Source organism: Ambystoma mexicanum, chromosome 4q (genome assembly GCF_040938575.1).
Source record: "Ambystoma mexicanum isolate Mex_15411 chromosome 4q, UKY_AmexF1_1, whole genome shotgun sequence".
Lineage (NCBI taxonomy): Eukaryota > Metazoa > Chordata > Amphibia > Caudata > Ambystomatidae > Ambystoma > Ambystoma mexicanum.
This window is the reverse complement of record NC_090928.1, coordinates 1,140,554,681-1,140,569,031: the sequence shown is the minus strand read 5'-3', so window position 1 is coordinate 1,140,569,031 and position 14,351 is coordinate 1,140,554,681. Positions and strand designations below refer to the sequence as shown.

Sequence of the window (14,351 nt, the reverse complement as noted above, 5' to 3'; positions counted from 1 at the left end):
GCCACTGCGCTCCCAGGATCTGAAAACTATACACCTCCCGAGGCGGCCATGCATTCTCGGTGGTGGCGGCGAAGGCCCGGAATCGGCTTCCTTTTGCTCTGCGCAGTATTTAGTCACACTTTTTGTTCCAACGAGCGCTTAAGACCTTTTTGTTTTAGGTCCTGGATTGGACAGACCTCTCTTTTACTTAGTGCCAAGATGCCTGTGGGCGTAAGCTGCGCATTACACGTTCTTTTAAAATAAGATAAGATAAGGATTAGGAGTCCATAAACATGAGGGCAGCACCCAAATGTCCTTTTGCCCTGTGGACCTCTAATGGCATCCTTAAACTGCTGATCAACCAATATCTGGTTATGTTCTTAAATTAAGACGTTATACATGTACATGCTGCTAATCTAGATCATTGAGATTGTGTATGGTCTGTCACGGCTGTTGTGTTCTTTGGCCGAGCATACCTAGATGACTCTGTGTCATGGGGATACTACCATACCAGTCCCAGGCTTTCAATTTGAAAACAAATGCATTCTGGGAGCTATTAGCATGCTCAACTGTAATTGATCAAAATATAGGTATGCACCGGATACCAATGATTTGTTAAAACAACAAACAAAACCCTGTAATGAGAAAGTTGTGAGACGGAGTCATCTGCCTGCCTTGTCATATCAGTACTTCCTGGCTAAGTCTAATGCTACATATATGTCTCTTTGTCCAGGATGCCAATGAAGACCCTGGGGAAGATGTTGCACTCCTTTCTGTCAGTTTCGAGGACACAGAAGCATCTCAGGTTTTCCCAAAGCTTTACCTGTCACCACGAATTGAGCAGTAAGTGGATATAATTGTTCATCCATAGTTTACTTTTTTAATTTTAAAACGTTTAGTATGTATCAGAATTTCTAAAACTCAGTGACAATGCAAAAACTACTTGAATACATCTGATTGGCGTCAATGTGGTCTAATAGCTAAAATGGTGAACCTGTAGATCTGGGTTCCAATCCCAGCTTCGGTACTTGACCAAAAAGAGTTATCATGTGCAAATTTCTCCCCCCCCCCACTCACCCTTGACCATAATTGTAAACTTGTGTAAGATAAAGAATTACAAACTAGCTGTATAGTATGATGTACAATACTGTCCAAGGACATGTTTCCAGATTGGCACCGTAAATTGATATGTACAGCTTCCTGTCGCGATGCTCCTGGGTCAATAGGCGTCCACGATCAAGCTCCCACATACTCTGCCGAGAAGAGAGCATCCAATACTGAAAAGAAAAAAATATATATGAATGAAATCCTACAGCAAATTAAGAGATTGGTCCTCTGGCAGTCTTGAGTTCTGGATCCTTGTAGGTGAAGATTCACTGTTAATATACTTTGCAGGGGGTGGAGGTACAGTGAAAATCCTGAAAGCTATTACCCGAAGCGATGAGTGGGAGAAAAACAATCGGAAAGGTCTAGCCTTTACCAGTACCTTGCGCTGATTCATTAGCTTATGCTTCGGAAGAGGGTGCTTGATTAGTAAAATCTGAACCAGCGTGATGTGTGTCTGGTCAGACTTTCTTGTATTGTAAGGAACTCATGGCAGCAACAGTAAAGATGGACACAAGTGATCACAGTTCGAGGGTGTTTTTTAAACTGTATAGGAAAGTTGGAAATACGCCTAATCTAAACCTAAATCTAAGATGGGCACAAGCTACGATCATCAAATTATAAGGTAGTCTTAGTGGCGTCTTGTCAAATAGAAAGGGCCTATGCTAAAAAAAAAATATTGCCAATCCGTATAATAGGATAGTGTTCACAAAATGATAAGTCGGGATGTGGTTGCCAGGGGTCTCCCTTCCCCACGTTTTGAGCACGGGACAAGGTGGGATTCCGGAGCACAGCACAAGTTTGGATCCAGCTCCTGCGGGTGGACCAGTGCACGAGGATCGCCTGAATGGGGGGGGTCCTCGGGAAGTGGAAGTGAGACACCGACGGGTGAGACTCAGTATCCCATCCTTTTCCCCCATCCTGCTTAAACACTCTATCCCCCCTTTTCCGATACAAACATTTTCGCACACCACGAAAGACAGCAGACAACCACCAAAGCTATTAACCTGACATGTTCCCTCCTATAGACCAGCCTCATCCGATGAGGGATTTAAACATCGTTTTAGCAGCCTTACCGCATGAACCCTTTGAGACCATGGCTTCCATAGAGATTAAATGGTTCACGCTGAAGACAGTCGTGTTGCTAGCGTTAACCTCAGCTGGCAGAGTAAGGGAGATTCATCCTCTTGAGTCGTTCAGTTTTTCAGAGATAAGGTGGTCCTTAGAACTCATCAAGTCCCTGCCTAAAATTGTTTATCCATTCCACAGCAACCACAAGATATGTTTACCAGTGTTTTTTCCTAATCTGCAGTCGGAGGCAGAGAAATCTCTTCACTCTTGATCGTCGCAGGGTCCTCAAGATCTACCTCTTACAATGTCAATCAGAAAATCAGAAGCTTTATTTCTGACTTTCGGTGGCACCTCGCCAGAATCACAAGCATCGACTGCATTGATCTCCAGATGGATGGTATTCGCTATTGTAGAGGCGTACAGGGCGCAAAAGAAGGAAGTCCCTAAGAGGATTCACGTGCATGCGGTATAGGCAAAACCAACTGCAGTTGCATTCCAGAGACATGCATCATGGGGTATTGAGCACTTTTCCTTGGATATCAGTTCCAGATCAGATGCAGCATTTGGGCAAGCTGTATTAAAAAATCTGTTTGCTTCTAATTAGCCATATAGTACCTCCTCCCAGTAAAAGGGTTACATTGGAATCACCCATTCAGGATGGAGGAAAGGGGACGGAACATAGGAGTAATACATTGTTACTTACTGTAGTGACTACATTACTCCTAAAGGTCCCTTTCCTCTATACGACCCATCTTCCATCCCCCTCTAAATTGGTGCATGTACTTGGTGTCTTACGCCGGGTGTATTAGCGCCCGACGTGTAAAAGGGGACTGAGAAGCACCAGAGGGCAGAGCTATTGGGCATGGTCACGCCCGCAGTTGCGCCTCTGTGTGCTATACCAAGGAGAAGGTCCATTTTTCACTGCCATAAGGTTCCAGTCCCGTCCCCATACTGGGGACGCCCATACAGGATGGACGAAAGGATGGACTAAAGGGGACTTTGAACTAGGAGTATTTTAGTCACTACGATGAGTAACATTTTATTTTCGCTTCAGTGTTCAAGTAACCTAATTCTATAGCATAGCATGTGCCTGGCTTGTGTTTCTGCACCGCTGACTAGATGGTGCATTATCCCGGTTCATTTGTAAGGGGTTTGCGTTGTGTTTGTCTATATTTTAGACTATAAGATTCTCCCACTTCCTCCAATGGTCCCCGTCTCCGTCACCTTAGACCAGCACATTATTCCACCCCTCAGTCACCTTTGCTGACCCCAGCCGTGTGCATGTAATGTAATTGGGTCTTGTATAGTGTGACTACTGTCATTTTAGCAGTCTCTTGGTGATAGTTCCTGCAGGAGGAGTGTAGAGTTAATAAGAGCAGCAAGGGAAGCAACGTGTCAATACTGCTATTTAGATGAATGCAGATTCAGAACTAACTGATTTCTATGCGGCAGTGAGATGAGCACAGTGTTTTTGTGTTGCTATATGGGCCCAAGGTTTAGGTGTATATTGCGTACTAACAAGTTAATCCTATGAGATTGGGAAAGTGTTGGGAGTGCATCAGATGTGGTAGAACAGATAGGAGGTAAGTGATGAGCCTGTTATTGCTCGAGGCTATATGAATGGCCGAGCCATTGCTGGGGGTGTCTCAGTTGGTTGATTTACTAGACTGTAAGGGGTAGAGGGAGCGGGAAGGATCCAATGATGACTGAATATGCGTCTGGGTTACTTAGGACCATTTAAAGCCCAGTGAATCTGTTCCTCCATCTGTCATTGTGGTTACCAGTTATTGTTGTATCTGATTTTCCATCAGTGCTGGTGGCCATTATGCACTGCTGCAGGTCAAGGTAAACAGTCAAACACTAGGTATTCATGAATGTTTCTCCCCTTTGTCGTGTAGGGGCGTGTGACATTTCAGTATAGACGCAGGGTGATTGGGGACCGCAGAGGGAGATAAAATTCCTTTTCCCCACCCAGGTGCCAGCATGGTAGTTTGCAGACCCTTATCTGGATTAGCCAATCATTAAAGAGGGAGGTAACTTCAAGCTGGGAACAGGAAAGCGTTAGTGTGGGGATTTTCAGGTAAGTCCAGCAGGAGGAAGGAGGAGAGGCGACTTGTAGAGGAGATTGCTGGTGAAAAGGGTGTAGGCGAGGACTAGATTGGGCGAAAGAGACCGAGGGACAGTAGACAGCGAACAAGTCGAGAGGAGAGGAGTGGAGATGGAGTATTAAAAGTGACAGAGAGGAAGGGAGAGGAGAGAGCTGGCCTGGAAGATAACAATACATTTTATAGAGTGTCTGCAATGCACATCCCAAGTTCCTGTAGAACACTAATATCTGGATAGAAAAGGGACAGCTCAGAGGTTCCTGGGGGTTGGTTTGGGCTTAGAGAGTCATCATTTAAGGTAACCATGTGTAGCCAAAGGTAGAAATTAGGTAGTAGCGGCTACCTTTCAGTAGTACAAATCTGGGGCTATGGACGCCTGAGTTAGGGAGGAGATCCCAAGGGAGGAGAGAGAGGCACACAAACATATTAATTAAAACCCTTGAACCATCCTTGAGCCTCCAAGTGATTTGTAGATTCTATCAACTGGGTAACAAACCTACCAAATTGCTGGCCTTCTAACTTAAAGCTAGGGCAAAAGAGCACAGGAAAGCACAACTGTGTGATACAAAGTTCCTAGTTTACAAAGGAAAGTTAAAATTAGAGCTTTGGTATAAAATGTACTATAAACACTATAAAATGGCAAGGACCAACATGATATGGCCTTTATGGACAGAGGGAATCTCCCTAAGATTTCCCAAGCAGACGGACACAATCTGTATGCCCCTGTGATGATGGAAAAGGGTTTGATGGCTAATGCAACTCTTAAATTGGAAGACATATGTTTCTAATCTTTTTTTACTTTTCTGTTTGTATTGTATATTTATATTCTTAATTGTTTAAGGTTTATTGTAAACTAAATGCACCAAAAAAATAAAAAAACATTTTAAACTCTGAAATTAAATCTAGGACCAATCCCTGATGGCTATATATTAGTCTTAAAAAAAGAAAAAGAGAATGGGCCAGTTATTAAACCATGGTGGCTTTGTTCATTTACATTTGACTTGAGGGAAGGATTACTGCTTCCAGAATGAGAGGCCATGATATTACTGAAACCAGGTAAGGATCCCACATTTCAGTGCCATAATATATGCAAGGAATTTGGGTAATAGATTTGAGTCACTTTTACCCTTTCTAATAGACGAGGAGCAGTGTGGTTTTATAAAGGGCAGACAAGCTTTGCATAATGCATGTAAGTTGATAATTCTGATTGCTATTGCATTGACGCTGGATCCCCCGATACCCTTCTCTCCCTTGACTCTGAGGCATTTGATCTGGTTAAGTGTAGTTACCTGAGCTAATGAGGCAATTGAAGAGAATTGCACCATGTTTGCGCTGTTAATAGTTGGAGCAAAGCTACATTATTTTACTCATGGTTTCTCGGGGCAGATCAGAATATCAACGCCTTCAAATACTTCTTAGTATGTCAGCAATAATCATATCTAACTCTAGTACACGAGCACACATCTCCGCTTCTTAGAAGGCTGCATTGGCTGCCGCTGTACGCAACAATCACTGTTTTAAGGCTATTCTTCCCAATATATCTTGACCAATAGAAATATTCGATCATCCAATAAACCGGATTGATGTCCCTAAGCTCAAGATGAAAAAAGCTGTGTGATGCTCTTTTCAGGTCCAGTCAGTGCTGCTACCCGTGGAACTCCTTGCTTCTTCAGATGCTCAGGACTGGTAAGTTTATGCATTTCCAAAAACAACATTTTAAAATGTATTCTCCAGCATTGGATCTTTCATGGATTCACATGCTGTGAATATTTATCCGTCGTCAGGCTGGGAAACCTCAGTAATTTTAACTTGGCGTTTTCCTATGGAAAACTTTGAGACTTTAGTGTCCTATCAACGTCCTTTTTGGGTGCTTCAGGCCCCACCAATAGGATGTCTGGTATAAATAGTGCCGCCCCCACGGCTTCCCTTCAGATTTCAACCATCTTCAAACTGTTGGGATCACCTCGTGCTTCTGCGTGTTTTGCATGTGCGTTTGGTATCGTGGGCTTGGATGTCGTCTGTAGCCCAGAAGAAGTCTCTTTTTCGGCCTTGTGCTACCTGCGGCTTGAAGAAGGTGTACGAAGGTCATATAGGCTGTCTTTACTGTCTCCACCCCCATCACTCGGCGGATACCTGCGAGATACGTCGGGGATTTTCGCAGAAGACCCTGTAGGACCGTAATTGACGGCTCATATGTTGGCTGAATGAGGGCACGTACCCGGCTTCTGAGGTGGATTCGGCCCGGAGGAGCCAGTCTTCGGGAAGAGCACAGAAGTTTGCGGAACATCACTGAGACTCGTCGGCTGAACCTCCGGCGAAGAAGCATTGGGCCGTATTGCCTGTGTCGGAGGTGGGGAAAGGCAGTAAGTCTTTGTTGAAGCCGCAGTAGTCGAAGGCAAGTGGTGCATCGCTGTCCAAGCATGGTCAGTTGGACCATTCCAGGGAGTCTGGTGGTAGGTCCGCGAAGTCTACGGTGTCGGAGGAAGTCCTGGCGAAGCCGAAGGAGTCTTGGTCGAAGCACTCATCATCCAGGGACTATCACAGGTCTTCTTCCACCCGGGGTCTTCGAAGCACCGGTCCAGTTCTTCCACAAATCTGCGTCTCCAGTGAAATGAAAACCAGGGGACATGGTTCTGACAACAAGCTTGTTGACGGTAGTGCTGCAGTCTACGGTGCCGTCTTCGACGGTGGGGACATCAGCACCATCCACGACACTGAAGGATAGTGGTCCAATGCGATCGGCCCTTTAGATGGAATTGGAAGGGCTGTTGTCGACGGGTGGGGCTTGACAGTCCGCCACCTTTGAATTTATTCTTCCTGAGAACATTGTGCAGCAGGATCCGACAACATTTTCTGTTTCTTCGGAAGTGGAGGAGGAACAGGAGCAGGTGTTTGACCCGCCTGCTCTGGGTCTGCAGAGTGTGAGGCCTTCGACGTCGAGTGGAATGGGGGCTGGGCCGCCGGTATCTGCTGGTTGACCCACAATCTCTGCTGTCGTTGCAAGTGCGGTTTATGCTTCAATCTTTGTTGGGGCAGCTGGATGCGAGGTTGCCTCCTCCTCCGCCGAGTCCGGGGGTGCAGGTGGTCGAGGTGTTGCCTGGTGAGGTTCTGAGGAAGTCTCCTCCGACACGGTTGTGATTGCCGTTGCCAGTGGGGTTGGGCCATCCCCGGTCTCATCCTGAAGATGAGTTACCTGATTCAGACCCAGAGTATTCCACGAGATACCTTTTCTACTGTATGCGTGAGACACGGACGCCAAGGTGGAGCAGCCCCCGTAGCCCGGCGCAACCCTAGTCTCCGGATGATATTGGGGCATTCCACGCCATGATGTTGAAGGCATGTCTGGAGTTTGGACTGGCACCTGAAGAGGAACGCATTGGACTGCTTCCTCTCGACCATATGGGCAAGCTCTGTGCGGAGGGCCTGCGCATGATGTGCCACCCATTTTCAGAGCCGGCGGTGAAGGGTCGACTTTAATAGAAATTCAAGGCTCCGGAGTCTACCCCTAAATTCGTTAAGCCTCCGGACAGTGAGGCCAGGAAGCAGGACGCTTTGGAAAGGTGGTCTTGACGGTCGGGGCCACAATGGTAAAGACTGCAAATTCCTTAGCGATCATGGCCAGATATGATTGTGAAATGTGGCATCGGCTGGCCCCAATTCTTGAACATCTGCCCAAGCAACACCGAAAGGAAGCAATGCTGTTGGTGCGTGAGGGGGAGGAGGCCTCCAACCACCGCATAAATATTTCCGTGGACCTGGCGGAGTCAGGTTTTAAACAGATTAACAATGGGGTTGAGCGTCAGTGACAAGTCTGATTTGAAGTGCACTGACCTTCGGCCAAGGTGCAATATAAGGTCATCGACATGCCCTGTGAGGGCGAACACTTGTTCGGTGACAAAATCGATGAAGTCCTGAAAGGGATGAAGGAGGATACGGAAATCGCTAAATCTTTGGGGTTCCTGCAGAGTGGGCACTCTTTTTGTTCCTTTCGGGCATTCTGTGGAGCCTCAGGAAATGCCCGGTTTGCTTCCACCAGAGATAGTGGTTACGGGCACTCCAGCTACTCCTCTCAGCAGTATCGACGGTCTGTCCAGTCTGCGCAGAAAGGCCGGGACTTCCAGGCTCAGCAAAAAGAGTTTGCAGTCCTCTGCGTCATGGGGAGGCAAACTAAACCTCAACAATAACTGCCATATGGACGATCTACTGGGGGTCAGGGTCGCCATCCGGGTCGATGAGTGGAGAAAGATAACATCAGACCGCTGGGTGCTAGACACAGTGCGTCTTGACCACTCGTTGGAGTTCCAGCATCCTCTGGTTCCTATTCCACCGGTGTATGTAATGCAGCCGCATCTTCCAATCTTGCGGCAGAAGGTGGTTCTCATGCTAGAGAAAGGGGCAATAGAACCAGTTCCGTTAGCGGGGCGGGGCCAGGAAGTTTACTCCAGGTACTTTGTTGTGAAAAAGCCCAACGGCAAGTGGAGGCCCATTCTAGATCTTTGGGCGCTGAACAAGACTCTGCAATGCCTCAAGTTCAAGATGCTCATCCTCCAAGATGTCATCCAGGCGGTGCAGCCAGTCGAGTTCCTGGCATCGTGGATTTGCAGGATGCCTCTTTTCACATCCCTATGCGGCGGAGGTACCACAAGTTCCTGCGATTTGTGGTCGGAGAGGAACACCATCAGTTTTGGGTCCTTCTGTTTGGCCTAAAGTCGTCCCCCAGGACGTTCACGAAGTGTCTGGCTCCGGTGTTGGCCTGAACACCACAGGCGCAGAACGTTTGCCATTGTGCTCTAGCTCAAGGGATCAGTCTGGTCGGTTTCCATCTACCCAGAGTGCTGAATGTTAAAGCAGACGCGCTCAGCAGTTACACCAGCCAGCTGCACGAGTGGGGGCTGAAGGAACAACAGGTCTTGAGGATCTTCCGGCGATGGTGACATCCTCCATTGGCTCTTTTTGCTACGAGGGAAAACAAGCAGTGCCTGGGGTTCGCCAGCAGAGGGGCTCATCCCCAGTCCTTGGGGAACGCGTTTTTTGTTCCCGTGGACGGGTCGCTTCATGTATGCATTTCCCCCATTCCCGTTTGTTCGGCGGACCATCCAGTGGATTCGGAGGTAACAGTGCCGAGTGATTCTGGTGTCCCCGTTCTGGCCCAGGCAGACGAGTTTCTCAGATCTCTTTCATATGGCAGTGGAAGAGCCAATTCGGTTGGGAGCGGCTCCGGATCTCCTGTCTCAGGACGATGGCAGGGTGTGGCATCATGATCCAGCGTCTCTCAGCCTGGTGGCGTGGCTCCTGACTACTGCGAGTTCGGTCATTTGAGAATATCCCGAGAATGTCGACGGATTTTGGAGGCAGCGAGGACGCCTTCCACGAATGTCTCGTATGGGCATAAATGGATGAGTTCTGTGAATGGTGTAGGGTCATCCTGGGGTTGACCTTTTGAACGTTTCTGCGGCGGAGGTTCTCCCGTACCTGTTGCACTTGGCAGAAGGGGTTCTAGCGTTGTCATCCATTAAGGTGCATTTGGCAGCGATTTCTAGGTTCAGGAGAAAGCGCCATGCTTCTCCCCTGTTCAGTGATCTTTTGAAACATTTTCTGAAGGGGTTGTTTCGGACATTTCCTCCAGTGAAGAAGTTTGCACCGGTGTGGAGCCTTAATGTGGTGCTTTTGGCTTTGATGAAGCCTCCTTTTGAACACATGTCGACGGCTACCTTGAAGTTACTCTCATGGAAGGTGGCTTTTTTCGTGGCAATTACCTCGGCCAGACGGATGTCTGAGTTGCAAGCACTGGTCATTGACCCTCCTTACCTGAGATTTGTGAAGGACGATGTTCTCCTGGCCCTAACCCGCACTTTATCACGAAAGTGCCAACAGCATTTCACAAACATGCCTCTATTGCTTTACTCTCGTTTTTTGCTAATGCATCCACGCCAGCAGAAAGGGCCCTGCATTCGCTGGACGTTAAGAGGGCCCTAAAGTTTTATCTGAATCGCACACAGGACTTCAGGAAGTCAAGGCGACTCTTTGTGGCATATGGGCCGTCCAACAAGGGGCAGCCCATCTCCAGGCAAGGACTTTCCCGATGGGTTTCCTCTACAATTTCGTTTTGCCACACAAAAGCTGGAAAGCCTTTGCGGAGTGCTCCTAAGGCACATTCTACGAGGTCCACTGCCTCTTCGGCGGTGCTGCGGTCTATGATACCACTGGTGGACATTTGCCAGGCGGCCTCCCGGGCGGGGCTGCATACCTTCACCAGGCATTACTGTCTCGGGCAGCAGCATATGGGAGATGTGTAGGTGCGGCGTGCGGTCCTCCAACGCCTGTTCAAATAAGGTAGGCCCCGCAGCTTCGCAGTTTTCATCTATGTGCTTTGTCACTTGATGGGTTTGTTGTCTCATGTATGTGATTAAGTACTGTTTGTTGTTTTGCCTACCACACACCACCACTAATTGGATGTACTGCTATATAATCTATTCTAAGCATCTGAATCCAGGAAAGATCCAATGCTGGAGAAGGGAGTAGTTTCTTACCTGTAACACCATTCCTCCAGCGTTGGTATCTTTCATGGATTCACATGCGCCCGCTGGCCGCCCCTGCAGGCAAACGTGGGTTCGGGTTCCCTTTGCTTTGGAAGTTCAAATCTGAAGTGAAGCCGTGGGGGCGTGGGCTATTTATACCAGACGTCCTATTGGATAGGGTCTGAAGCACCCAAAAAGGGCGTTGATCGGACACCAAAATGTCGATGTTTTCCATAGGAAAACACTAAGTTAAAGTCACTGAGGTTTCCCAGCCTGACGACGGGAAAATAGTCACAGCATGTGAATCCATGAAGGTTACCAATGCTGGAGAAATGGAGTTACAGGTAAGAAACTACTCCCTTTTTCTAGCAAAGTCTCTATTAAATGATGTTCACCACTGGGCTGGACAGCAGGTCATGAGCGCCTTATAAATGAAAAATCATTCGGTCAATCATGCAACGGGTGGAGATTTCAAGAACCTGATTATGGCCATGTATGTCGCTCAAACGGCCAGAGTTCGAGCAAATGATGATGTCTCGGACAGCTTTTCCCTTACAAGGGCCACATGACACTGTGTCCTCTGTCTGTCCTCTTTGCCCTGGGAGTAGAACCATTGGATCAGGCACTTGGAGACAGTCCTTCAGAAGGTGAGATGGAGTAGGCTGATGGAGCCCATAAAGGTACATTTGTCACAGGCTATATTATGCCATCGAATCAACCCTAGAAACCTCAATTCCAACGCAGAAACATCTGAACTATCGGGGCTCACGCTAGCGGCATCTCAAATGGGCTCCCTTTCAAATCTCTCCCAATTTAAGATAGTCTGCAACTCTTTAACATATTTGGGGAGAATGTTGCATACCCGCCATCCACTTTATATGCTGCAAATGATCCAGATTCCGTGAAGAAAATGAGTGAAGAGCTACATTTAGCTGCCTCTTTACTAGGAAGAGTCATCTCAGTGAAAATAAAAGGCATAAAAAATTGCATACCCTTCGGAATGATATCTTTAAATATATTTGGACTGACTCACACCCCAGGGTCTCTCGCTGTAATGTTTCCTCTACGTATGCACAGAGGGTTGACATGCCCACATATGAATAAGTATTTCCAAGCTGCACGGTTACTATATTGATAGACTGGCTCAACCCCCAATCAAGTGTGGAAAATGATGGACGATGCGATGACGTTTCATGTCTCACACGTCTTCTGGCCCTCTGGTTCCTATCGAAACACAGGCTCCTATCAGTCTAGTCTATGAATTGCCAATAACCCAATTGCACATTGCGTGTCGGGGGCAGACTTGTGATCAGACTCCAGCGTATCTGCTTTCCAGCCCCTATACCCACTTTTCACAGCCACCTGCGGTTCAGTCCAGCTGATCATAGTAGAGACCCTGATTGTTGGCTATCGGGATGATGTGAGTATGCAATGCATCCGTTTCCATGAGATACAGTGGAAGGAGTAGGTTATCTGAGCCAGGGAAAGACTCCACTATACTGGCTGTTGTATTGCTCCATGAGGGCTCTTGCTGTTAGACCCAACAAACTCATATTTCCCTCAATCTCTTCCAAGAGACTTCTCTCTAAGAGTTCTTGATTATTGAAAGCGCCACAATCGGAGATTGAATCATCCCACACACAGGCTTGGCATGCCATTTTAGGCGAAGCTTAATGAGGAGACACAAAGGCATCTCTGGACTAGGACCCAGAGATCTTTTCTATGTGCACAGCATGGAGGATAGCAGTTGCAAATGATCTATCAATAGTATTTGGCTCCAACAAGTTTGCAGAAATGTATGCAAAATGGGTACTGTGAAATAATCGCCTGTTCATGAATGAAGAAGCCTTGCTGAACTCTTGCATAGTGCTGATGCATCTGGTGGGGAAGCAGGCGGCTAGTCGGTGGATTATTTTATTTTTACACTGATTTATCATGGTGCCTTGTATAACATTCATGATACATTGATATTCCCTCCAAATACTGTTGAAATGTACATGGTTTTGATTTCACTTTTATGTTTCTTGAAAATTGGTTAATGAAACAGTTTCATATAGAAAGGTGTTGCATGCTTTATGAAGTGGGCTACTGCACTTGAAGTATGTGTCGGTGTCCTTGGTTTCTTTACCATCATTTAGCTAGTTTTGAAGCATTTCAATCTTAAACTGATTTGCCCAGGACAGCACAATTTGGTAATGTGGAAATGCTGGAAAGTAGGGATTCCACCAACATCGCACACTCCAAGTGCCAGAAGGAAATTGCGCTGGCTGCCAGTGTCAGCTAAACCAAGGTTCAATGCTCTCTCTGTTACTCACCGATGCATACATGGGAAAGCTTCCAGCTATCTCAAGAAACGTATATTACCCTACATGCCCTCCAGGTACCTTTTGATCAGACACCCAAGGACAACTTGTTGTACCACGTGCAAAAAAGTCCAAAGGATGTGGGCGCTCATTTGACGTCCTTACGGCTCTAGCATGGAATGCACTACCTCTGAAGCTACGCGTGGAGAATTTGCCACCTGGCGTTTAAGAAACAGCTGAAGAGCTGGATGTTTGAATAAACACTATCCATACGTCCTGGTTCCAAACTCCTCTTGTCCCCGTCTCACGCCTTATCAGTTTCTTTGTCTGCGTGTTTTGTGTTTGCATGCGCCCTGATGCCTGCGGGCTTTGGCGCAATATAAATTAAATAAGTCCTCCAGTCATTCGCTTGTACCTAGAAGTCCACCATCCGCTCATCCAGATGGATATCGAAAGGTCCCACCCATCTCTATCATCTATGGGGTCCCTCACGGATCCATCCTCTCGCCCTTTATCTTCAACCTCTACATTGAGCTGCTGGGATTCCAGCCACATCATCCATATCTATCAATATGGAGACAATAATCAATTCTAACTCAAAATCCCATAAATCAAAGAAATCCACTAGCTTATTTCATTTTATTGTAAGGCACTTTATACAACAGAATTGTTTCAAAGCACCACAAGGCTAAATGGGGAGGGAACAGGGGAAATAATAACAGTGGCCAGTGCCTGGTCAGTGATGCCGAGGGTGTCAGAGTTGTTTTATGAGGATGGAATGGTTGACGATGTACAAGGCAGAGGAGAGATCGAGGAGAATGAGAACAGCAGGAGAGTTGGAGTTACAATTTGCGAGCATGGTTTCACAGGTGTTCAGGAGAGCAGTTCTCGTGCCTCTGGATGCCTGGAATCCAGATTGATGGTCATGAAGGCAGCCAACAAGATCAGTTTAGAGGGTCAGTTGGGGCAGGACCAACTTTTTCCATGAGTTTACCCAGAAAGGGGGTAGTAGAGATAGGGCGATAGTTAGCCAGGCAGGATGGCTCAGCAGACGGCATTTTAAGAGAGGGTGAATAAGGGAGTGCTTGAGGAATAGAGCGAAAGAGCCAGTGGCAAATGAGTTGATACAGAGGTCAGCAAGAGCCGGGGCGAGAGAGGAGATGTTGTCCTTAATGGTTCTGGAGGAGCAGTGGAGCACCTGTTTTGATTAGGCCTTCATTGAGCAGACCACTTTAGAGACCTCATTCAATGCTATGGGCAGGAGGAGAGTG

General features: G+C 47.1%; 1 protein-coding gene across 3 annotated transcripts in view; it reads left to right on the top strand.

The window, feature by feature from the left end:
- Positions 1 to 14,351, top strand: part of BABAM2 (BRISC and BRCA1 A complex member 2) — a 1,270,030-nt gene that overhangs the window by 621,375 nt on the left and 634,304 nt on the right. For all 3 annotated transcript variants that reach the window (XM_069608726.1, XM_069608725.1, XM_069608724.1), the window contains one exon: positions 713 to 822. In XM_069608726.1, coding sequence (XP_069464827.1) covers positions 713 to 822 — 110 coding nt within the window. The remainder of the gene's footprint in view (positions 1 to 712; positions 823 to 14,351) is intronic.